This window comes from Pipistrellus kuhlii, unplaced genomic scaffold (genome assembly GCF_014108245.1).
Source record: "Pipistrellus kuhlii isolate mPipKuh1 unplaced genomic scaffold, mPipKuh1.p scaffold_m20_p_12, whole genome shotgun sequence".
Classification (NCBI taxonomy): Eukaryota; Metazoa; Chordata; class Mammalia; order Chiroptera; family Vespertilionidae; genus Pipistrellus; species Pipistrellus kuhlii.
Window position 1 is genome coordinate 28,926,773 of NW_023425427.1, and position 26,545 is coordinate 28,953,317.

At 39.8% G+C, this 26,545-nt stretch overlaps 2 protein-coding genes across 4 annotated transcripts in view; one reads left to right on the top strand and one right to left on the bottom strand.

Annotated features, from left to right (window-relative positions):
• The window catches only part of CUNH9orf85 (chromosome unknown C9orf85 homolog), a 51,237-nt gene extending 49,756 nt beyond the window's left edge, over positions 1–1,481 (bottom strand). The window contains exon 1 of one of the 2 annotated variants that reach the window (XM_036433808.2): positions 1,137–1,449. In XM_036433808.2, the coding sequence (XP_036289701.1) occupies positions 1,137–1,238 (102 nt within the window). In that variant the 5' untranslated portion in view covers positions 1,239–1,449. Of the gene's footprint in view, positions 1–1,136 lie in introns of both variants that reach the window. The other variant, XM_045580120.1, reaches the window with a different exon arrangement.
• A 300-nt stretch (positions 1,482–1,781) lies between these two features.
• ABHD17B (abhydrolase domain containing 17B, depalmitoylase) overlaps positions 1,782–26,545 on the top strand; it is a 38,356-nt gene continuing 13,592 nt past the window's right edge. Inside the window, exon 1 of one of the 2 annotated variants that reach the window (XM_036433806.2) lies at positions 1,782–2,365. The gene's annotated coding sequence lies outside the window, so the exon portion shown is untranslated. The remainder of the gene's footprint in view (positions 2,366–26,545) is intronic. The other variant, XM_036433805.2, reaches the window with a different exon arrangement.

The following is a 26,545-nucleotide window of genomic DNA, read 5'->3' on the forward strand; positions in this document are numbered from 1 at the left end:
CTCTATTTCTCTCCCTTCCTCTCTGTAAAAAATCAATAAAATATATATTAAAAAAAATATATATATATAAATATATATATATAAATATATATATATATATATATATGTATGTATGTATGTATGTAGTTAGTGAAGACAGAAAGAGAAAAAGAAAAGGGGACCCCAAGTTACTATAATCAGTAATTTCAATGTTGAGAAATTAATCACTTGTTGGACATTTATTATGATCTAGACTTTTTTATATACATCATTTAATTTAGCCTCACAACAATCCTGCCAGATTTCTCGTCTGAAACTAAAGTAAGGCTCAGAGAAACTAAATATTAAAATGATTTACTTAAGCTGCACAATCAGGAAATCTGAACTCCAGATTATGTGAATATCAGGTTTACCCGATGTGAAGGTGGCCCCCAAGATGTCCTTGTCTCCAATTATCTCCTCTCCATACAGCTATGGAGAAGTTGGAGGGGCAGACACCTACAGCGGATTAGTAGCTTTATAAAACCCAAGACCTGTGCCTAAGTAGACAGTCTTAATTTTCTTTCAGGTGGCAGAAATCCTGCTAACGAAGTAAATGAGTTATAAAAAAAACAAAACAAGCATTTTTACATTCATCAAACAACTCCATCCTCAAAATACCCATGATTATTAGTGAAAGCACTGGGCCTGAGAACGTTTAATCCTTCCCATTCCCCACTACAAACATATGGACGTGGGATTTTCCAAAAACAAACAAACAAACAGTTGCTGCATAAAGTTGGCACAAAATTTTAGAGTCACTCGTGCCACATCATCTGCATTTTTTTTTCTACTGCAAATATGTGATCCAGATAGGAGCGTCCAACAAACTCAACTCACCCATTTGCATTTTAGGTTTGATGAGGGACCCATTCACTCTCTGGGCAATTAGTGCTAAGGGTTGACTGCCAAATCCATTCATGGGGAGACAACACATCCAGGTCAGGGTGTGGGAATATCATTTCGGAAAGGGTTGCGCTGCAGCCAAAACCAACTCCGGGCTGCGCTCCACACACACTCGCCCTCGCCAGCTCCTTCTCATTTCCTCCTTCCCCTCCACTGAACCATTCATTCCTTCCTGGAGGAGTCAGAGTGAATGCTGCAAGGCAGGTTCCTACCTTGGTCTGAACGGTCTTATCAAACTTGTCATTTTTGAAGCTAAACATATTCTGATGTCTCTGAGGCCTGGAACGGGCCACGTTCCCTCTCTGGGAGCTCATCGCCGAAATCACAAGCACCAGACGCTGGAAACTATTGTAGGAAGACTCAAGACCTCATGGAGAAGACGCCTGTCACTGACCCGGAAGAAACTGATCTAGCTTTCTCGCCCCGCCCCCTTCAGTCCACGTGACGCCGCCGCGCGGAGGTCAAAGGACACCCTCGGTCGGTCCCTCAGCTCGCTTGAAGGCTTTCCCTCGAGGCCAAGACTCCATCCCTCCGCTCCTCCTCACTCAGACTCTGCATCCCAATCCCGCTTTCTTCGAAGCTAGAATCCCCCCCCCCCCATTGGTCCAAACACGGATGTCTATCAAGGCGAAAGGGGCGGGGAATCTTCGCTTCCATTGGCCCTTCTTTTCCGCAGTCCCCGCCTCCTGCCGACTCATCTCAGCCTCTCCTGGCGCCGGGCTCCAGGGGTCGGCTCGCGATTGGTGAAAATCGGGTTAAACCGGACTGCGCCCCGCCCCCTGCCTGCTCGGAGGCTGGAGCCCGGGTCAGTGTTGGCATCTCCATCCAGTCAGTGACCAAGTCCTGGCTGAGCGAGTCCTTCGCTGGCCCCCCGCCCCCCCCAGTTCGGTTCCCTTCCAGCCTCCCTCCCGCCACGATCGCGAGCCCCGCGCCTGGCAGGCAGAACCGGAGCCAGAAGGGAGGAGGGTTCGAGCGGAGAAACACCTGGCTGGGGCTGGGTGGTGTCTGCAGTGCCGTAAAGGGCGGCGGCGGCGGCGGCGGCAGCGGCGGCGGCAGCAGCTGAGACCACGGCTGCTCGGGACCTGAGGGCCGACCGAGAGCCACCGGCGGCGGCGGCGGCAGCTCCAGCGCCTCGCGCCGGGGCCGTTACTCAGCAGAACGCGAGCCCGGGGGGAGGCGCAGGGCCGGCGCGAGGAGGCGAGAGGGGAGCGCGAGTGGGCCCTCTCGGGCGCTGCCGCCTTTCTCCGTCCCGTCGCCCGCACCGCAGCCCGCGTCCCTTCCCCTTCGGCTCGGCCGGTCCCGCCCGCAGGCCAGGGGAGTCCGGCAGCGGCGGCGGCGGCGGCATCGCGGAGCGCGCCCGGAGGAGGACGACAGCGCGGCGGCGGAGGTTCTCTCCCAGCCCTTTCCGCCCGGCACCGTGACTGCGGCCCCGCCGGTGCAGGTGCGTGAGGCGGCGGCGGGCGGCGGGCGGCGGGCTGGGGAGGGGGCGCTGCTGGGCCCGGAGCCGCAGCGCGGGCGAGGCCAGCCGCGGCCCGGCAGGGGGAGGGGAGCGCGATGCGTCTTTGTTGTTGGAGACCGGGATCCCACCGAGCGCAGGGGGGAAAGGCGAGGAGCCCCTCCCGGTTTTGGAGAGGATTGGGATGGCGGGGGGGGGGGGCGGTGGAGAGGTGGAGGTGGAGGAGGGTCGGTGCGGTGGGCGAGGCGGCGGGAATCGGGGGGCCTGGGGGAGACTGGCGGTCGGTGGGGATCCTCCTTACCGAGAAGGTCTGCTTTCCCTTCCTCTGCTTTCCCGGCCGCGGGCGGGGAGGGGCGGGAGGTCAGGTTCACCGGGAGATCGCGGAGCCTGCACGCTGCCTCCCGAACGCCCTCGTGTGCCGGCCCCGGTGTGAGATCGAATCTGCCGGGACCCCGGGGATTTTCGAATGCCGGCCGGGCCGTAGGGTTCCTTTTCTGTCTGGGTGGGCGAGCTGCAGTCTTAACCTATTCTCCAACTCCAGGGTAGCGTGGTGAGGGATTGTGCACCGGAAAATGGGGAGTTTATGTTTGGGTGTTTTGTGTGTGTGTGTGTGTGTGTGTGTGTGTGTGTGTGTGTGTGTGTGTTTATCCTGAAACGAGAGTTCTTTCCAGTTAGATTGTATTGTTGAGAAGGGCTTTATTTTTGTAAAGGGAATGCATCCCAGCTTCTCGTTTAAGACAAAAACGTTCGTGGTGATCTTATGGTGAAATGCCTGGCAGTGCCAGAGCATGGCTTGTTTTACACGATGCTTTCTTTTAAGTCAGTAGGAGGTGGATTTGGTAAAGCAGAGGGGTGAATAACGGAATACAAGAGAGGGTGATGTTTAAATTTGGGGTGTTTATGAGAAGATATTGCTGTTTAATATTTCATCCACAAAGAGATGAGTCATTGATTTTTTTTTTTTAAGGCTCCAATTAATAAAATGAAGGTTGGCTGTCTTCTGCCAGCATTTGAAGCCACCTAGTGTGTCTGAGTAAGTCAGGTACCTGTTGGGATAGTATTCTTCTGTTTACTACTAGTACATTAACAGGAAGCCTTAAAAGAAAATGAACTCTTCTCCAAAAAGAATTTTGTCTCTTTATGTGTTTATAGCATAAATCACTTGGGTGACATTGTCTAATATCTAATAATTACCAGTGTTTTGATAGTTATCATAATTGCAGTGTTCTAATTGGGTACTGCCAACTCTTGGCTTGTTGGTAAATTTCTATTTTTGGAGTGGTGGTAATGGGTTACTTGAACAGTGGAGAGAGCCACGTTTCCACTAATAAAAAAAAATAAAATAAAATCCCTGGTGTGCAAATAATCGCTACTTTAAAAAAAAATTTTTTTTGAGATCCAGGGGGAAATGAATAGCACCCTCATCCATATTTTGGCACCTCTTTTGTCTTACCATAGTATTAATAAGGTTAACTGGCAAGGATGGGATTTGATTTTTACCAGGCAAGGCAGTTTTAATTTTGTCCCTCACTGTATGGTACTGTAGGTAAGTGGCTTGTTTTCTTGAGTATTTTTACCCATTTTGAAATGTGTGTGAAATGACATCTGACAAAGGACTTTCTGTATCCCTGTGACAAAATAATGTTTTTTACTGCTTAATGGACACAGAAGAACTAGGCCACTAGTGTCTGTTCCATGTTCTGTCACTGACTTGGTCTACTGGCCAGCTCCCCCGTGTCTGAGTCAGTTTCTTCATTTGTAATATAGGGCTAATAAAACGTGCCACCTGCTCATTCTATAGTAAGGGCAATAAGAATCAACAGTTACTCTGGTATGTGACATAGACTGTTTCAGTTAAATAAGTACTTTTTAGTGCTGTTCTCTTATTTTGTTTTGATGTGATGAACTTCAATTTCTTGGTCAAGAATTAGCATAAAGTAGTTATAATAGGGAGAATGCCTATCTCTATGCATTTAGGAATTTATACTAGTAGGCATAAAGTTTCTTCCATGTTAAGATTGGTTATATCTTTAGAATCAGTGATGACAAGAAAAGAGAGTGACAGATGAACTTGGTTGGTTTATTTACTGATAGATTTTATTTATAATATAAAGCAGTAAGATTTGCTTTTACTGCTCAAAAATTATGCCTGCCTTTCCTATCCTGTTAAAAAATTTTCACATACATTGCTCTGTATGCCTCTCAACCAGCTTTGTGAGTCAGAGGGGAAAAGTGATATCATATACAGGTGGAATAAAACCCAGAGTGCTTAATTATTCAAATTGCCTAAAGCTACACAATTTGTAAGATGCAGAATTGACACTTGAAGCTGAGTTTTCTGACATCTATTCCTAAATCCTTTCCTCAGGAGAAGTGTTTTTCTAACACTTGACTAGACCCAACAGTTTTTGCCAATTCAGGTGAAATGACAAATAATATAGCAATATAAGTATTGGCAACACACAATATAATGAATATCCATGCTTAAAGAAATAAAACTACAAAACAAAATGAACCTTTCTCATGGTACTTTACATACCCCTCTATACCCTTCTCTTCATTCCTCACCACTGACCCAAAATTGATACGCACCCATCCTATCCATGTTTATACTTTACTTCTTACCTTTACACCCATGGACATTATATAATTTTTCTTTGTTTTAAGATTATTTAAATATGATGATTGTATCTGTAGCTTTCTTCACTCAATTTGCTAAAATTTATTTGTGTTTAGTCAGGTAGTTCTAGTTACTTTATTTTTCTGCAATATGGTATGTGTTCCATTATGTGACTATATCAAGTTTTTTTATTTATTTTAGTTTTTCTACTTGTTTGCTTATTAAACAGTCTTGTGGGGAATATTCTTTTATGTGTTTACTTAGGGCAATAGCTCTTGACCCTGTATCTCATTTTTATAGACATGTTTTGCAACTTCCCCAATACTGTCCTAAAAAGAAATTGAAAATAATAAACTTGCATTCATATTTTAAGGAAAGTAATGCCCTTACTAAAATATAAAAAGTAACATATAACAAAGTAATACATTTTGTTCTGTAAATGCTGGGGCTCAACCACACTCTAAATCTTTCTATCAAGTGTGATAGTAGACCAGTACCATCAGAATTCTGGGAGCCTATTAGAAATCAGAAGTTCAGACCCTGCTCTACCAACTCAGATGCTGAATTTGAACAAGATTCCCAGGTGATTTGTGTGCACATTAAAGTATAAGAAGCATTGCTAGAAGAAATGTTGTTGTCAGCTGCTTTGCACCAATGGGTAGTATCCCCATGAATAAATGGGACGGCTACTAATGCAGATTAAAACAGGTGTTGAATTGGCCATTCAAACACCAGTGGTGGTACTAATGATGAAAAATAAGTTTCTGAAATAACAAACTATTTTCAGTAAAGTATGAACAAAGATAAAAGTGCAGTCATCTCTTTTTTTTAATATATTTTATTGATTTTGTACAGAGAGGAAAGGAGAGGGATAGAGAGTTAAAAACATCGATGAGAAAGAGTCATTGATAAGCTGCCTCTTGCATATCCCGCACTGGGGATATGCCCGCAACCAAGGTACATGCCCTTGACCGGAATAGAACCCGGGACCTTTCAGTCCCCAAGCCGACGCTCTATCCATTGAGCCAAACCAGTTTCGGCCAGTCTTATCTCTTTAAATAGTGGTTGCATTCTTTATAATCTACATTATATTAAAACAAATCTATATTTTGTGTTAAGTCCTGTTTATAAAATATCTGACCTTAATGTCCAGCAGAATGTTCCAGAGATATGGGATGTGGTGCAGCATTATCTCCACGCACCAAGAATGCTTGGCACCAGGACATCTGTTCAGTAGTGCCCACCATTCATTATAACAACTAAAAGCCAACATTGAGCAAGATTGCCCTGGGTACAAATCTAGATTCTAGAACACAGGGTAGATGCTACTTCTTCAACTTTAAACTACCAGTTTTCTCTCTCAGGTGTTTGTTTCCATAATGGCGAAAGTCTATTTTCCCACCTTCCAAGTACTTTAGACTTCTCAAGTTTCTTCATTTTGAGTATGAAATAGTACTTCATTGTAGTTTTCATTTACATCTCTCCAATTAGATGACCTGCAATTGAGAACTCTTATTAGCCATTCACATTCCTTTTTCTATACATTACTTTTTTTTTTTTTTTTTATGGAATTGCTCATTTTAAATGATTTGTAAATGCTTTTTATATACTCTGGTAAAAATACTTGATAGGCTTTACAAATATCTGTCTAGTTTTTAGCATGCCTTTTCACTTTAAATATTTTGTTAATGTTAATGTCAAGTTTATTCTTTTATGATTGTGCTTTTTCTCTTTAAAGGTTTTCTATATCCTGTGGTTATAGGTTCTCTTATAACTTGTTTTAAAAGTTTTACTTTTTCACATTTAGATCTTAAATTTACATAGAACTATTTTTATGTAACGATGTATTTATGAATCTAAATTTGCTTAATAAAAATGACTAACCTTTAGCCCAGCAGGTGTGATACAGTGGTTGAGCATTGACCTATGAACCAGGAGGTCATAATTAGATTCCTGGTTTAGGGCTTGGTTCCTGGTAAGGGATGTGCAGGAAGCAGCCAATTAATAATGTTTCTTTCTCACCGATGTCTCTATCTTTGTCATTCCAACTTTTCTTTTTAATTTAACTGGTATTTGAAATCTGTAAGGTTTGAGAACCATTGCTTCAAAATACTCTGATTCCTGTGTTTCATCTGTGACTCACATTCAGTCTCTAAAACATCATAGAAAGTGAGCAGGCACTCTTAAGTACTGATCTATCATTTATATCCTCAACATTCCACAGTTTATTTTACATGTATTTCCATAACTTTTTAATTCCGGCTAGAATTTTTTTAAATGATTCTTATCACCCAACTTTTAAAACATAATTTCAGAGTAAATGTAAATAATATTTTAATGTTAATTTGGCTCAGACATAGGCCCTGATTCTCACCCCCCCACCCCCCCACCCCCCCCCCAAGAATTAAAAGCAAGGATGGCTAACAAGTTCTTGCATACAGGTAAAGATGAAAAGTGGAAAGGAAATAATGGGCCAGACTAGTGTGAATTGATCACTATTCTAGGTTTGCGAAAATATATATATATAAACAAAAGAAGCAAAAGTTCCTAACTTCCTAGAACTTATTACCTAGCAGAGGGCCACAGGGAATATGCACAATAAATAAAATAATATAGCCAAAACCAGTTTGGCTCAGTGGATAGAGCATCAGCCTACAGACTGAAAGGTCCCGGGTTCGGCTCTGGTCAAGGGCATGTACCTTGGTTGCGGGCACGTCCCCAGTAGGGGGTGTATAGGAGCAGCTGATCGATGTTTCTCTCATCGATGTTTCTAACTCTATCCCTCTCCCTTCCTCTCTGTAAAAAATCAATAAAATATATTTAAAAATAAATAATATTAAATTAAAATATTTTTTATTAGAAAGTTATAAACACTTATAAAGAAAAAAGAGAGAATGGTACAGGGAATTATTATATAGGATGATTAGGGTAGGTCTCATTGAGAAAGGGAGAATTAACTGAGATGTGCATTGAGGGCATTAGCTATACTTGAAGAAGACCGCAAAATCTTGAAAGAGTGGAGAGAATGTTCTTTAAGTTAAACCTGTGTTCCTGGCTCTCCCACTTAAGTTGTGTGAACTTAGACAAATTAATTGACTTAACAACCTGAAGCCTTGATTTCCTCATGTGTAAAAGGATGATAAGCTCAGGAAAGTATTATTAAGATAAAGTAGATGATAAGTGAAAGCATCTACCTCCCACCCCCACCTAGTTCTCATGTAGCACTCTATATTTTCATAGCATTTATCGTCCTGTATAATAATCTGTGTCTAGTTGTAAATTTTATCCCACCCATTTACAAATATTAATGAGAAGAGCCAGTCAGTGTGGTAATGTTTCATTAACACAGTAATTTATAAACTACCTTCACATCTGTTTTTATTTGAGAATCATCTCATGCAGATGTGTTGAGAAAAGGTTTTTAATTTATAGTCTTTATGCTAGAACTCCACATTATATTATTATAGGCATTAACTCATTAATCACCACACATCATTTTTGTGATGGAGACAGTGTATATGTATCATCTTGCACTTGAAGAAATTGAAGCTAAAAAAATAACATAAAGGTGATACAGAAAGTCAAGTAGAATTTGGATCAAATCTGATTACATTTGGCTATATTTTCATGTTGTTCCCCTTTTTTTCTTTCTGCACTATTGCTAAATTTGACTAAATTATAAAAGCGAAACTATGTGGCTTATGTTATATTGTTAGATCATGGCCTTTGGAAAATCATTTAGACAGAAAACAATGTTTAAGTTATGACTTTTCTTTTTAGTTTTCCCTCATTAAGTTTCTCACATTGTCTCAGGAGGTGACTTTAGGATTGGCAATAGTTAGAGGTCTTTACCCTTGAAAATACGTAGTGCTAAAGAAATTCTTTTCACTATGGCTATCTTGGAGTATTTAAGAGTTATTTTTAGGATGTAGTCACACAGGGTTAAGAAAATAAATATATGCTTAATATAGGTTAGGATGAATAAGAAAGGGGTTGAAATAACCTCATTAGCTTGGTGTAGGCAATTCTCCGTTCCAGTCCCATTGTCTCCAAGAATAAAAGTAGAAGACATCACCAGTTTATCAATTTCAATAAACTTGCCCTAGCAGGTTTGGCTTAGTGGATAGAGCATCTGCCTAAGGACTGAGGGGTCACAGGTTCAATTCCAGTCACCTGCCAGGGTTTCAAGCTCGATTCAAGTGGGGGGCGTCAGGGGGCAGCTGATCAATGTTTCTCTTTCATCATTGATGTTTCTATCCCTTCCTCCCTCTCCCTTCTCTGAAATCAATAAAAATATATTTTATAAAATTCAATAAACTTGTTTGATTTCTGAATTTAGAAGATTGATTTTGAAATGCATTTTAAAAATTAAAATCAGTTGAAATAATTCCTATAATACTTTTCCCAGAAATGCCATCCATAGACCTGTGACCTAGATATTTTGTTTCTGATTAGTATCCTGCTTAGTGTACTGATAATTTTTTACTCCCTAGCTTGACCATTCCTACCCCCAAATATAAAAATTCTTCTCTGCACATCAATTATCAGCAGGAAAAGAATGCTGATCAGTAACTTGATTTGGCAAGTTATATCTAAAACACAACAGATTACATTTTCTTCTTTTTTATTTTAACAGACCTCAGTGTCCCTTTTATTAATAAAGATTTAGGGCAGTAAAGTTAATAGGGGTGAGGATTCTTAAAATCATATTTAACTCTAAAATTCTAAATTCTTTCCAAAGTCTTTCCTAATTATTGATACCTACTTTTGTCGGATAATCTGCAGCTTAAAATTTACTCCACATTACATAACAATTTTTTATAAGTTGAAAAAAACCCTTTTAGAGCATTAACTTATTAATAATAAATTATATATTCATTCACTATAATACATTTAAAATATTGAGTACCAATTTACAAAAAGCTCATGAATTTAGAATTAAAAAAAAAAACTTTAACAAACATTAGGTCAGTTACCTTATGTTTTTTAATTAAAGAAACAGAGACTCAGCAGTTAAGTGATTTATTCCAAGTCTTAAAGAATTAAAACTGACTCAACTCTGTTAAATATGTTGTTTTTATTTTCTTAGTTATTTAGACTTTCTTTGAAATAATTACTCTATTCTTGTTATGAACCATGCAAAAGGTAAAATTTCAGTATTCTAAAAAACCTTGGCAAATATTGGTTTGTTGAGTCCAGAAAAGGAATTAAGCACAACTTAGAGTAACTAGTGTTTGTTACACATTTTTTTTAAGAGTGCATACTGGTATTTCTTCAAACCTTGACTTGCAGATGAGTATAAATAACTAAAGGGAGGCAACTGGCAAGCAGAGGAAAAGGAAGTGGTAGGGGTGGCAGTTTCTGTAGATAGTTACACTGTTGATAGATAAACTAGTCATAGTACAATCTATGTAAAGAAAGGTAATGATCCTTGTTATGTTATATAAGAAATAAAGAAACAAGTTGAAGGAAGGAAAGTAATTTCCCTAATGCCTCAGAGCTAGTTAGTGTTAGACTGTGGACTAAAATCCAGCCTTCCTAATTCATGGACTGGGGTTCTTCATACTATACCACAGGGTAATTATTAAAAATGGGGGGGGGGGTTGTAGGGAGGAACAAATCTTATACATTGTTAAATTTAGACAGTACTTCTGATTTTTTAAAAATAATATATTTTATTGATTTTTTACATAGAGGAAGAGAGGGGGATAGAGAGTTAGAAACATCGATGAGAGAGAATCATCGATCAGCTGCCTCTTGCACACCCCCCACTGGGGATGTGCCCGCAACCAAGGTACATGCCCTTGACCAGAATCAAACCTGGGACCCTTCAGTCCACAGGCCGACGTTCTATCTACTGAGCCAAACTGGTTTCGGCAGTTCTGATTTTTAAAATAAATGATAGTTGACATTTCTTCCTCACTCGTGACAAGGGGCACCTGGTTTTCTCTAGCCCTTGATATTGTTACAGCCTTCGTTTTATAGCTTAGGAAATAATTTATTCCTTGCTAGGTGACTTCATATCTCATGTATAACAGGGTTGCAAGAAGATATAAAATAGAGTGGTTGAAGCCCCTCTAAACAAACTATTATTAATTTACTAGAGGCCCAGTGCATGAAATTCATTCACAGGTGTGGTCTGTAGTCCTGGCCAGTGATCAAAGTGCAAACATCTAGCATGGAAGGACAGGTCCGAGCTGACCTCTAGGCCCTGGGCAGCACCTAGGCCCCCAGGACCCCGCATCCCACACCCCCCTCCGCCTAAGTCATGGCACTTGAGTCCTCATACTGAGATGTAGGGAGCGTCGGCTACCACAGGCCAGGGCTCAGCGTGGGCCTCTGGGCCTCCCAGCAGCACTGCACAGAAGCTGGGCAGGCAGCGCGCTTGCTCCCCTCTGACCTTGCAGACTGGCTCCTGCACAGACCCACAGGGAGCCTAACTTGCCCCTGCAGTCAACATGTGTCATAGTGAGCTGTCAAACTCCTGGTCAAACAACTACCCAATGAGATAATTTGCATATAAGGCTTTTATTATATAGGACTAGAGGCCTGGTGCACTAATTCATGCACAGGTGGTGTCCCTCAGCCTGACCAGCAATTGGGGCCAATCGGGGGCCTGGCCGGCTGGGGAGAGGGACCACAGGAGGTTGGCCCAGCTGCAAGCTCACCAATGGCTGATTCCTCAAGGAATCAACCTCTCACCTCCCTCCTGTTTGAATCAGATTTGGGGCTGTCAGGGCCCCGGCAGCATGGTCTGGGTCAGTGCACATCATAACTATCGGCCAGTTGCCTAGTTTTTCTGGTCATTCCAGTTCTTCAGTTCCTTAAGCTTTTATATATATATATTAGTGGCCTGGTGCACAAAATTTGTGCACGTAGGGGGCGTTCCCTCAGCCCAGCCTGCACCCTCTCCAATCAGGGACTCCTTGGGGGATGTCTGACTGCCAGTAGGATTGGGCCTAAAACAGCAGTCAGACATCCATCTTGCAATCTGGGACCGCTGGCTCCTAACCGCTCACCTGCCTGCTGGCCTGATCTTGGCCCCCAACTGCCCTCCCCTGCCAGCCAATTTGGTTCTGATTGGTCGATTTCTATGCCAGTCAGCATCAAAAGCTCCATCTCCTAGGCATCCATTGGCTCCTCACAGTTCACCCAGCTTTGGTTCTGATTGGTCAGTTTCTATGCCAGTCAGCATCTCCAGGCCTGATCACAGAGGCAGGGCTGATCAGTAGTCCTAAGGAGGCCTGGAGAGAAACAGAGGTATGGCAGCTGGCAATGCACGGAGAAAAAGAGAGAGAACAGCTAATCAACAGCTACCAAGGAGGCTGTGGATCAGACCCTGCCCCTCTCTCCAGGCCTGACCCACAGTGCTGGGTCTCTTTATTTCGCACTGGCAGCAGTCAGTATGGCAACCCAGCACTGACTGCAGGACTGACTTCCAGTGTTCAGTTAAACCTTCAGTCAGTTGTTCTGGACCAAGGGTCCTCAAACTTTTTAAAGTGGGGGCCAGATCACGGTCTCTCAGAGAGCTGGAGGGCCAGACTATATGAACTACTAATTCCTACTGTAACACCTCGGCTGCGCTCACTGCCCAAAAAACCTGGCGGGCCGGATCAGACTCCTCTGCGGGCCGCATGTGGCCCGCAGGCCGTAGTTTGAAGACGCCTGTTCTGGACCCTGGGTTTTTATATATTAGGATAGCTAGATAAGTACCTTTTTTATAGGTCATCTAGGAAAAGCTGACAGACTTACCAAAAATCCAGTATCTCATTATATTCACAGATGAAAATTCCCCAGTATCTGTAAGTCTTTCTTCAATAAAGATTTAAGGTGCTTTTTAAAATTTATGATGTGTCTTGACTGAGTTCTCTGAAACCTCCACTGGGTAGGTAACAAAGCTAGGAATAATCCTTAATGTGCAGTTCAGGCATATCCTCAGGCCAGTAATAAGTCTGCTACCAGAATTGTAATCTGGATTGTGCCCAAAGGAAAAAAAATAAATTGAAATTTGGAGAACAAAGTGGAAATTTCTGTCTAGAGTCTAGAATATTAATTATATATAAGTTAGGAACAGAACAAGAATTAGAGAATCAGGTATAGTTAGTTTAAGATTCAGATTCATTCCTTTTGTGATAGAAATGCTTCAGTGCAACATTGGAGACATTCATCTTAACCACAAATGAAATGCAAAATGGAAGCATTCTTTTATCTTTCCAAATACCTCTGAAGAAATTAAGATACTGCTGCTATTCTAGATTGTGTATGTAGTAACATTTGAGAAACATAAAATGAATATGTAATAAATCTTAAATCATAACCATATATATATATGAATAAAAGAGTTTTCAGGTCATTAATATTGGCTGTTTTAGGTCCTTTGCATTTGGTTTAGAACCACATATTCCCTTAGTAGTGCTGTTGCTATCTAAATAAGGTAATTTCCAGGTTTGACCCTAAGCTGGTATCACATTAACTGATTTTACATGGAATTTATTAAATAGTTTCTATCTCAGAACCATTCTGTCAAGTCTGAGAGCAATACTACTGCATTGTTACTCTGATACATTATTTTTGGTGGTAAAGGATATTAGTAAGAAACAACTCATTAAGCATTAAGGATGTTAGTAAGAAACAACTCATAAGGCTGAAAAGGGCGGGATACATTCTTCAAATTGCTTAGGCCTCTCTACCTCACAGATCTTTATTGCTTTATGACCTTCACCGTTCCCTAGGTTTAGTCAAATTTAATATAAGAGGGCAGAAGGAGCAGCAGCAAGCATAATTCCTAATTTATCACTGATTATGGTTGGCAGAGCTCAGATTCTCCACACTTGTATGCTACAAAAGTAAGAAGAATCTTGAGAGAATGATATAAAAACACTAGAGACTCGGTGCACAAAAATTTGTGTATCAGGGGGTCCCTCAGCCTGGTCTGTACCCTCTTGCAGTCTAGGAGCCCTTGGGGATGTCCACCTGCTGGCTTAGGCCTGCTCCCCAGAGAATCGGGCCTAAGATGGCAGTCAGACATCCCTCTGGCAGCCCAGGAGCTCTGTGGGGAGCAGGCCTAAGCCATTAGTCGACATCCTTAACGCTGCTGCGGAGGCGGGAGAAGCTCCTGTCAACAGTGCTTCCCCTTTGGAAGCACACTGACCACTAAGGGTCAGCTCCTGCATTGAGCGTCTGGCCCCTGATGGTCAGTGTGCATCATAGCAACCAGTCATTCCCAGTCATTCTGCCATTAGGGTCAATTTGCATATTATCCTTTTATTATATAGGGTCATTTGATTCTGAGAGATGAGTATATTATATATACCCATTTGGCCAGGATATAGGCCTTAGACAGTAAGTATTTGGTCTAGTCAATTCTTGTGGGGTTAGTACTTCTTGGCTTCCAGATCTAAGAACATCTCATTGATGGAAACCCCTAAAACTCATAAATAAGAATATACTGTTGACATGGTGGGGAGATGGAGGATAGAAATTCCAATCAATGGGATTGATTATTTCTACTGAGCCCCAGCACTGAAAGATAGTAAAGAAGTAGCATAAATATATGATGCTGCTCAAAGTACCTCTCAGACCTCTAGGGCAGATAGTCTTTGTAACAACCTTATGCACTTATCTTCTGACTACCCATCCGTAATAGTAGCTTTTTGGATAGCGGTAAGGTTTAGTTTCCATTACAACCTGCTAGCAGTTCTCAACCTGTGGGTTGTGACAAAAAATAATTTTATAGTTGGGGGGGGGTCACCACAACATGAGGAACTGTATTAAAGCATCTCGGCATTAGAAAGGTTGAGAACCACTGCATTATAAGCTATACAGAGCTTCCCAGAGCTCAGGAATTTATTTTGTCCATGCCTCCTGACAATTCAGAGGGAAACTTCTTAGGAATGTGAAAAGCCTAGAATGAAACAGAAAAAGAGGGATGGACTTGGAGCCAGCCATCCTGGCTTATTTCCTGGTTAGAATTGTGAGAAATGGCTCACCTGTCCAAATATCAAATAATGGACTAGGAAACAGGAACATGGCAAAAATGAGACTTTTAATAACATTCTCTAGAGCTGGTGTCCATTGTACAGCACACACCTGGGGCAGGGAACATAGCCTATTTATTAAGTCCCTCCTCCAGTTCTCCATGGGCTAAGTACTATTTGGCCACCTGTTTTCTAATACATTGCCTAGGTCTTGCTATCTCCCATTGGGCCATCCTATATAATAAAAGAGTAATATGCAAATTGACCATCACTCCAACACACAAGATGGCTGACCCCATGTGGACACAAGATGGCCATCAGGGGAGGGCAGTTGGGAAAAACTAGGCCTGCAGGGGAGGGCAGTTAGTGGCAATTGGGCTGGCAGGGGAGCAGTTAGGCATCGATCAGGCTGGCAGGCGTGTGGTTAGGGAGTGATCAGGCTGGCGGGAAGAAGCTGTTAGGAGCAATCAGGCAGACAGGCCAGTGAGCAGTTGGGAGCCAGCAGTCCTGGATTGTAAGAGGGATGTCCAGATTGGAGAGGGTGCAGACTGGGCTGAGGGACACACAATATCTAGTTTAAGATATTGGGCTGAGACCTTCCGAGCTATCTCCACCTCCCCTTTGTTGGGGAATCTTTCTGGAAAATATGCTGTGTCAGCCACTTGCACAGCTCTCATAACCTTCTCCCCACATCCTGTTTCTCTGGGGAAATTCAGCAACTGTCTGGCCACATGCTGTTTCTTTTCTATGAAGATCAGAGGCATGTTTCTTACAGAATAGAGGTTTTTTAGATGGCCTGTCCTTGTTTAAATTGCCTGTCTCCTTGAAGCAGAATTATGATTTTTCTTACTTCAGTAAGCCCAATAAGCATATATTTATTTGATTTCAGTTATTTTTATTTTTCAATTATAGGCCACGTAGGGTCCCCAGTGGACCCAGGGACTCTCAGACTAGTAACTAATCTCCCCTCTAACAAAGTACACAGTAACCAGTTTGCCTAGCTCTATTCAGTGCCCTCATTGTATCACTCTTTTTTCTCTATCCAAGTAGAAGTTTTAGTATAGGAGATCAGGTGGCTGATTTATGTACTTCTAAGCACTGGGCTGAGGGTGATTTGAAAGTGAAATAAAACTTAACCAAAGCCCTCAAGATTGAAGAGAGAACCTATATATCAGGTAGATAGACAGAAACTAAAAAATTCAGATAGAAGGTAATAGAGCAAGACACAGAAAAATCAGGCTTCAATAAGAGCCTTCAAAAAGAAGGGTGAAATTTAAATTCCTGAGATGCAGCCACATTGGCTGTAAGTTCCTTTATGCCCCCAGGTAGGGAAGGGGCTGTTCAAGGGCTCTAAGCTGCTCATATTCCAAGTGGTTTCTGTACCACCAGCACCACTGCTATCCCCTTGTTCATGCTAACAGGGAGCCTGCCAAGTTTTCACAGAAACTAATTCAAAGCCAGATTTAAAGCTTGAAGGTAGAATCTGTTACTAATAATAGCACCTCTTACTCATTATTGCAACAAACAAACTCAGTTTGAATTTTAGATTTGTGTTAGGTCTTCTTATTTCACTAATTTTTCAAAGCTGCTCTGAGAGAAGGGTAGTAGTCCATTTATACTTTTTTGCAAGGACAGGCCTCTTCATTTGTCTTCCAGTAGTTGACACTGAATGTTAAATCTATAAACTCTAAAAGTCACTTAATATCAGGCATTGTTCAGTTAATATTCATTATATTGCCCTTGCTGGTTTGGCTCAATGGATAGAGCATCTACCTGTGGACTGAGGGATCCCAGGTTCAATTCCAGTGAAGGGTACATGCCCAGGTTCCGAACTGAGACATATGAAAGGGGACAATTAAAGACCATTCTCACTGGTGAACATAAAATATTCTGTGCAAAATATTAGCAAAGTGAATCTACCAATGTATATAAAGTATACATTACCATCAAACTAGGATTATTCCAAGAATGTCAAGTGTTTTTTGTGGAATTTATCCCATTAAAATTTATTAAAAAAGGAAACTTAAAAAGAAATTTTTAAAAATTAATTTCAGAGAGGAAGGGAAAAGAAAAGAGAGAGAGAAACATCAATGATGAGAAAGAATCATTGATTGGCTGGCTGCCTCCTGCATGCCCCCTACTAGGGATCAAGCCTGCAACACGCACATGAGAATCAGACCATGACCTTATGGTTCATAAGTCGACACTAAGCCACATCTGCCAAGCCAAGGAAACTTTACTATTCCCTGAAGGATAGCTATAAAAATTCTATAGGAAACGTTATTCTACCATCATTGTCACCATTGAAGACCAGGCATTTACTCGATAGTGTACTGGAATCCCAGCCAGTGCAGTAAAACAAAAAGCAGTAATGAGAGAATAACAGTTTGTAAACTTGTTGTATATTAAATCAGCACACAAAAATGTATTGCATTTCTATACATCAGCAAACAAAGAAAATGGGATATTTTAAAAGATGTAAAAAATAGAGATACAATGTCAGGAATATTACTAACACTCAAAAGACTTTAGTTCTTCCCAAATTGATTTCTAGATTCATTGCCACTCATTAGCATCCTAACAGAGTGTCACTTAAAAGTATTAAGATGTCAGTTAATTCAAATGACAAATCCACCTGGGGTGGTTTTGTAGGTGTTACTGCAAACTGATGCTGCCTGCTCTCAAAGGTACATTTTATGAAATAGAATTTTTACAATATTGAAAGACCACTGAAATATATCACTTTCTAATATTTAACTAGTAAAATTTGCCTTTTTTTAAAGTAACTTCAGAATCTCAGAAGAAAACAACAAAGTTGTGAATTTATTAGTATAGATACCAGTCCAGGTTTACTTTTTTTTTTTTTTCTTTTGCCATCTGGTGGCCAAGACCATTTCCTTCCTCTTTCCCCAGATAGATATTTTCACATTCTGAACAACTACCTCACCTTTCTGTTTTATATATATATATATATATATATATATATATATTGGTTGCATTTGTTTTAGTGTGGAATGGGAAGTTCTCTTATCTTCATTTTTCTTTTTCCATTGGACTCATTACATTTTCTATTGTTCAAACTAGCAAAGCATGGGCTCTGAAGCCTGGCTTCATTGTATTCTTAGGGAATTTAAGTTCTGTTTTCTTACCTGTAAGTGGGGGGGATGAGGTATGGTATATAATAGGGTTGTAATTAGGATTTTAAAAGGTTAATATTTATGGAGTTTTTACAATAATACCTAGCTATATAAAAAGTATATTTTGATAAATAAACATTATCCTGGTTTTTATAACCAAGGAAAATTTTGAACTTGCAAATATAGATCCTTCAGTATCAAAAGTTAAAGCTTCCACTTAAATTAATTCAAAGACAGTTTTCCGTGATGCTAGTATTTGCAATGACTATTAATAAATCACAAGGACAGACTCTAGACAGAGTAGGAATATTCCTACCTGAACCAATTTACGTACATGGTCAGTTATATGTTGCTTTCTCTCGAGTTTGAAGAGCATGTGACATTAAAGTTGTAAATACTGCATCACAAAATAAATTAGTGAAGCACTCTGAAATTTATCAGTCATTGTTTTTATCAATGCTGTTTTTATATAATATTTTTTGTTTTATATCATGTCTTTGTTGTTGTATCATGTTATTGTTTATTATTCAATTTATATATTATTTTCATATACATTTTAATAATTTTCTTTCATCTCTGACACTTCTATATAGAGAAAGGGCGAATAGCGATATTAAAATATTTCTTCTAATTAATTGCCTTTCAATGTGCATGAATCGGGCCACTAGTTAATATATATAAAATCTTAAAAATGCAGCTTGTTTAATAATTATTTGAATGTAGTAGTGTTATCACCATTTACATTTGTCTTTTGACTGGCTCCAGTTTATCTTACAGCAATTTTTATTGCCTGAAAAAAAGCAGCTTTTGTTTGATAGTTTTTATTTTTATTGGAACAGATTATTTTATTTACTACTTGTTAAAGAATGGCTGATTGGAAAATTGTTCATATGCAGTGTTGACTGTACATGGTTTTATAATCTTGTTTATAACTCAGAAAGTCAAACCAGGATACCAGAAATATGAGCCCTATTTTTAAAAATCATCATCCTATATAATAAAAGGGTATATGCAAATTGACCCTAATAGCAGAATGACCAGAATGACCGCTGGACCAGTCACTATGACGTGCACTGACCACCTTTTGGTCCTTTTCCCCAGCTGGCAGGCTCCGATAGCCTGGTGGTCACCCACAGCAGGGGTGGGACCAGTGAGTGGATAGAACAGCCAACCTCTCCGTCCCTGCCCTTGTCCATCAGGCACGGATCACCCGATGGCAAATGGGGAACTGGGGGTTGGTGGTGACGGGGAGTGGGGCCAGCTGTGGGCAGCTGGGGAAGATGGCCCTGAACACAGCCTATGCCTTGGGACCATACCTGTGCACGAAATTTGTGGGGCCTCTAGCTTATAAGAATCCTTAAATCTTTAAAAAGTGATGGCTACTTTGATTAGATTATATCAGTGATTTCCCCCCCAGCTTTTTTCATTTCATGGAACACATAAAATAATTACTAAAATTTTGCAGCCGAAGCCGATTTGGCTCAGTGGTAGAGCGTCGATCTGCGGACTGAAAGGTCCCAGGTTCGATTCCGGTCAAGGGCATGTACATTGGTTGTGGGCACATCTCCGGTAGGGGGTGTGCAAGAGGCAGCTGGTCAATATTTCTCTCTCATCGACATTTCTAGCTCTCTATCTCTCTCCCTTCCTGTCTGTAAAAAATCAATAAAATATTTTTGAAAAATAAAATAAAATAAAGTTTTGCAGCACACCAAAAAAAATTTTTTTGCCAATATAGGGGAAAAAAGGTATCATTTTGATTCATTCACTCCAGACTATTGTTGTGTTGGCTACTGATATATTTTTATTTGACAGTCTAAGGGGAAAGAGGTCAGTGCCCCTCTAATAGTCAGGTATTGCATGTTTTTAAAATTCCTGTGGCACACTATTGCCACTGCACATCAGTTAAAATCACTGAACTATATTGTGCTAGAGACTGGTTCTGCATCCATGGAGTCAACCAACCAGGAATTGAAAATATTCACAGAAATGTTACATTGTTGTTGAGGTACACTATATGGTTATGCCTACAATAGTTGCATCTGCACTGAACATGAACAGAGTTTGTTTTCCCTGTCATTATTTCCTTAACAATACAATATAATAATTATTTAGATAGCATTCATATTGTATTAGGTACTATATAGTAAATAGAGATAACTTAAAATATACAAAAGGATATGCATGTTATATGCAAATATGGTGCTATCCTATATAATAAAGACGTAATATGCAAATTGACCATCACACCCTCACACAAGATGGCTGCCCCCATGTGGTCACAAGATAGCCGGCAGGGGAGAGCAGTTGTGGGCGATCAGGTCAGCAGGGGAGGGCAGTTGTGGGCAATCAGGCCAGCAGGGAGCAGTTAGGTATCAATCAGGGTGACAGGGGAGTGGTTAAGGAAGGGGTGATCAGGCTGGCAGGCAGAGGTGGTTAGGGGCAATCAGGCAGGCATGCGGGTGAGTGGTTGGGAGCCAGTAATCCCAGATTGTGAGAGAGATGTTCCAGATTGGAGAGAATGTAGGCTGGGCTGAATAACAGCCCCTCCTTCCCCTAGTGCACAAATTTTGTGCTCTGGGCCTCTAGTTTTATATAAGAGACTTGAGTGTGGGCAGATTTTGGTCTCCTTGGGGGTCCTGGAACCAATCCCCCCTCAGGTATGAAGAGTTACTATATGTGTTGTGGAATATATTGAATAAGTATTCACCTGAAAAGCTTCCCAGAAACAGATTTACTTATAAACTAGTGACCAAGTACATGGATTCATGCACATTGAAAGGAAATTAATTAAAAGGTGGACAGAGGAGCAGGACTGGGTGAGACAGGCTGGTCACACCCTGGAGCCAACCTCCTGTGATCCCTCCCTGGCCAGCCACACCTGGGGTGGCACTGTGGCTCAAAGAGTGTCTGCAGAGTGTGTGGGGTCTCTCTGACAGATTGGGGCCCTCGGCCTGGTTTGCCGGGATCAAGCTGAAACCAGCTTTCCAACATCCCCTGAGGGATCCCAGAGTGTGAGAGCTCCCTCCTCTCTGGTTCTGGGGTGCATCACCCAAGAACTGCCACTGCCAAAGCGTGCCAGCTCTGCAACTTCTGCGTTGAGCGTCTGCCCCCTGCTGGTCAGTGCGCATCATACCTCCCTGATGGTTGGACAGTCACTTAACCTTTTATATATATAGTGTAGATGAGGAGAGAATAATGTGTATTTGTGGAATGTCTTTACCAATGTACTGTGATAGCTCTTCTGTGAACTTTGAGGATAAGCATGTGTAGGAAAGCCTTTCCATAGAGGTGCCAAAAACTAATGAAACAGGGTGAGATATGAGTCCATGGTTTAGCTATGCTTGGCATATGTAGAGGTGTGACTTTGAATGATGAGCTAATTGCACTTTCCAGGCACCAAAAACTTGACAGGAATCTGTGGTATTAGCATATGCAAAAGTTGACGACTTGTCTTGCTTAATATAGAATTCTTGATTCACTTTTTAGAGCATTGGTTAAGTGGATAATCAGGATTGTTAAGTGTTTAGAATAATATATGGGCTATGTTCAGAAATTAGTTGCCTAATAGTCTCAAATGTTATATTTTCTATGGTTTACTTACAACTCTAGCTTACAGAGGACCATTCAAGAATGTGAATCCTCTGACTATGCATTAAAATGTATAGATAGCCTAATTAATTTGAATTGCTCATTTTAAAAAAAATGGCTTTTACGTTAGAATTGGGTTAACTGTTGTAATATTGTCAAGGTAACATTTTTCTAAAACAGTATAGTATGGGTATCTCATTTTATGTGATTTACAGTGTTCAATAGGATCTATAAAAATTGCGTACATGAATTTTGATGGGAAGATCAGTAAGGCTCCAACATTTCAAGGTAGTATGGATTTGAAACATGTAAGCTCTGGTCCTGGGTTGCCTCTGTTTTAATGGTCTAGTTCAATACTGCCTAATAGGACTTTCTGCAATGATGGCATGTTTGTTCTGCACTTTGCAATTTAGTATCCACTAGACATACCCACATGGCTAGGTGACTGAGGAACTAAATATGTAATATTCATTAAATTTAAATGTCAGTGTGTAGTTAGTGGCTCCTGTATTGGACAGTGCAGTGAAAATAAAGAAACTGAGGTAGGCCCTAGCTAGTTTGGCTCTGGTTAGACTATCGGCCATGGACTGAAAGGGCACGGGTTCAGTTCACATCAAGGGCACATACCTCAGTTGTAGACTCCATCCCCAGGTCAGGTTGGGGCTCCTGCAGAATGATGTGTCTCTCACATCAATGTTTCTCTCTCTGTCTCTCCCACTCCCATCCACTCTAAAAAAAAATCAATGGAACAAATATCCTCTGGTGAGGATTAATAAAATAAAAAAAGAAAGAAACTGAGGGTGCCCAGCTAGTGTGGTTCAGCTGGTTGAGTGTAATCCCATGCACCAAGAGGGTTGCCAATTCGATTCCCAGTCAGAGCACATGCCCAGGTTTTGGGCTATCACCAGTAGGGGGCATGCAGGAGGCAGCTGATCAATGTTTCTCTCCCTCTCACTTTTTCTATTTCTAAAAACTCAATAAGAGCATATTTTTAAAAAAGAAACTGAGGGAAAACAGGAGTGTAAAAATGGCTACATTGACTTATGTAAAACTTAAGTTTTTAAGTTGGTATTCCCATGTAGCACAGATAATGTGGTCTGTGTCATTAGAATTTTAATTCTAGTAGTCACTCAGTTATGTCCTGTGATCTCTCAGACAGCAGAGTGCCTCTGCTGCTGATTCCTATAATGTTCTAGAAAAGGAAAGAAATACAACCTACCTCAAAGAGACCTAAGTGTTTTATAAGCTATCTATAATAATAAAAGTATAATGTGCTAATTATACCTAATAGCCGAAAGACCTTCTGGATGACCTTCCGGACAAAGCTGGATTTCATGCATTAGGCCTCTAGTATTTCTATATAATGCATACACAAATAAGATAGAAAATGTGTTAAAAAAAAACAAACAAACAAAAAAAAAAACACACACACACACACACACAAAAACACCTAGTTTCTAAATTACAGTTGATCATTTTAAATCTTTTGGATGCTCCATCTTGACTTAAAAAGCATATTATTAAACTTATTATGAGGTGAATATTCAATTTCTCTGTATACATTAAGCTCTGATGTATAAGGATCTCTAAAGATTATAACATTTATCATTTCTACTTAATCACTGTATTTTGGTAAATATTGCTACAGATTATATAGAGAATCTTAGGGCGGCAGTGTCTAACTTGGCTTGGAACTCTCAAAAAATACTGAAGTTAGTTTAATTTTTATTAATTTTGGTACTTTAAGCTACTGGGCTGTTACATAATTGACTACCTTTATAAAATATATTATGGTGATTTCTTTGGGTCAGTCTATTGGATGTGTTGGGCTCCTGGCCCCCTTGTGCAGAACTCACCTAAAATCTGTTTCTTTTTCAAATTGAATATGTATCTTTACTGTCACTTCTGACTTTAGTCCATTATGATCTTTGCTATCTCTTGCTGTTAATATTCAAGCATCCACCTCATTTTCCTATTTCTGGTGTGAGGCTCTTTTATAAATTTATATCTATCTATCTAGCTATCTATCTATCTACCTATCTATCTGTCTGTCTATGTAACTATCTATCTATCTATCTATTTATTTATTTATTTATTTTTAATCCTCACCCGAGGACATATTTTCATTGCTTCTAGAGAAATAGGAAGGAGAGGAAAGATCGATGTGAGAGAGAAACATGGTAGCAAATGCACCAGTCTTTACATTTTTATTCAACTTTTCCATTTTCAATTATTTTTTGTGTATAAATGCTGAGACTTATTTTTTTATAACTTTAGAAGATAATGTGCGGGAAATGTTGTTGAATCATTTGGGACCTATAGAAGTCTGATTTCTAAATAAATGGGCCTATAACTAACTGGAAGTAGGTGCAGATTCTCTAGGTGACATGATAAAATCTGATATTCTACAGAATAGAATATTTAAAATTATTTTTTTCCAGATTTATTCATGAATGAAGTCAAATTCAGAATAATCCTATGGGACTTTAGAATGTCGTTCTTAACATGAAATTTAGTATATATCACAATTTAAATGGCTTATCACATACTATCTACACCTCAGATTGGATAGAGCATTAGTTGTCAAAATATCACCAAACTGAAGAAAAGATATAAGCATTTTAAAATGTTTTCTCTGAAACCTCTTCTGTACTAGGTCATTACAACATCCTGAACCTTAAAAGAATCACTTGTCCTTTGTAGATGTAGTAATTTGAGTCTACCTACATTACCAAGAAACTGTTAAAAAGGATATTGATGGGAGATTTTTTTTCTCTTTTTTTCAGTAAATTGTTCTTTCTTTAGGAATTGATAGAAGTCATTTCAGTAATTTTTTCTATCAGAAGAGAGGAAGGAGATATAATAGTCATTCTATTTGGGGACTTTTTTTTAGTGCTAGTCTTCTTGTTTTGCTGAGAAAGAATTCAGATGTTTGTCTGTGTGTGTGTGTTTGTGTGTCATTGAGCTGAAAAAATTAACAGGAGTTAAATTAATTCACAATTTTAGGAAATTCTTCCTGCTGTAAATGAAGTAACTCTGAGTCTCCTGCCAAAAGAAAAACTAATTTTCACAATGGGCCATCTGTTTAACATTGAGTTGACCTTTCGTTTTGTGAATTGATTTTGAGAGAGGCAACATTTCCTCCTCTGGGGGAAGACTCCTATTCTGAGCTTCATAACCCACTTAATGATTTTAGTGCCTACCAGTTTTTCACCACAGACATCCACCCTCCAGATTTATGTTCATAGTTTTTATTTGACTGCTTCTATTTTATCCCTGTACAAGGAACATAAGTAGTTATCACAAAACATATTTGCTTTCTTTGTTAGTGTCATTTGGTAACTTTTTCCTTTTGTGGGGGCTTCTTACATGCAGAGTGTTAAATTAATCTTACTCATTTACTAACTCTAAGCTCAAAAAATTTTAGGAACCCTATTATTTGTCAGTACTCTGTTTGGCACTAGGTGTACAGTGGTACACAAGCAGATATGATTTTGTCCCCTGTGTGGCACATTTTCATCATCAATGAACATGGGTCCTGCTCTTGTTTTACTTAATTTTTATTTTTTCCCCTTCAATCTCTTTCTTCCTCCATAAATATTTACTCAAGTATGCATGTCTTTAGATAATTTGTCCTTGAAGATATATAACATTTAAGTATTTTTAATTTACATTAATGATCGCATAGATCTGTTCATTCCTTTTTTTCACCTAGTACTACTATATTTTTATTTTTTACCCATCAAAACAAAGTACTATATTTCTTATTCTGCAAAATATCCCATAGTCTGTATCCAACATTTTTATATTCATTTGCCCCATAATGGAATCTGTGTTGCTTCCTACACCTAATACAAGTAATGCTGCAGTGAGCGCCTTTGTACATGTTACCATAGTTAAGGCCTGTGCAAGTATTTCTTTGGAGTAATTCTTTGGGTTTCTGGGTCATAGGCAGATAAAATGGCTTACCAAGAAGTTCACAAAGGTTCCTCTTTTTTCCCATTCTCACCAGTACTTGATATTACTTAGTTTTTTAAATTTCATCTTTCTTTTCTTTTCTTTTTTTTCTTTTTTTCTTTTTTTTTTAAACAGAGATTTCTTTAAAAAAAAAACAAACACAACATTTCATTGATATATATATATATATATATATATATATATATATTTATTTATTTTTTTTTTTTTCAGAGAGGAAGGGAAAGAGATAGAGAGTGAGAAACATCAATCAGCTGTCTCCTGCACGCCCCCTACTGGGGATGTGTCTGCAACCAAGGTACCTGCCCTTGACTGGAATCGAACCTGGGATCTTTCAGTCCACAGGCTGACGCACTATCCACTGAGCCAAACTGGTTTCGGCAATTTTTATCTTTCTTATAGTGTCAAAATTTCTTACATATCTTTGACAGTTGGGTGAGAGTGACCTTTCTTCATACACTTGTTAGCCTTGTTTATCGCTCTGTAAATTTGCCATTCATATATTTTGTCCATTTGTTCTCTTGAGTTACTTGTGGTTTTTTCCCCTAGTTTTTGCAGAAATTCCTTATATTTTAATATTAACCCTCTGAGAGTTTGGGATGAAGAAATCATCTTTTCCAAAGCATTTTTCACTGCATGAAAATCCTTTATTTAAATGGATCTGAATCAACCAATGTTTTATTGTTTATAGGTTTTTTTTAAGTTATATTAGTTTTTCCTTTTAGGCCTGTAATCTCTCTTTGGTTTATGTTCTACATAATTGAGAGGTAGGGATCCAACTACTTTTGCCTATCTGGTAAATTTTTCCAGAACCAACTTCTCAAGGATCCATCTTTTCTTTCAGCTTTGAGAAACCAGCTGTGTCATA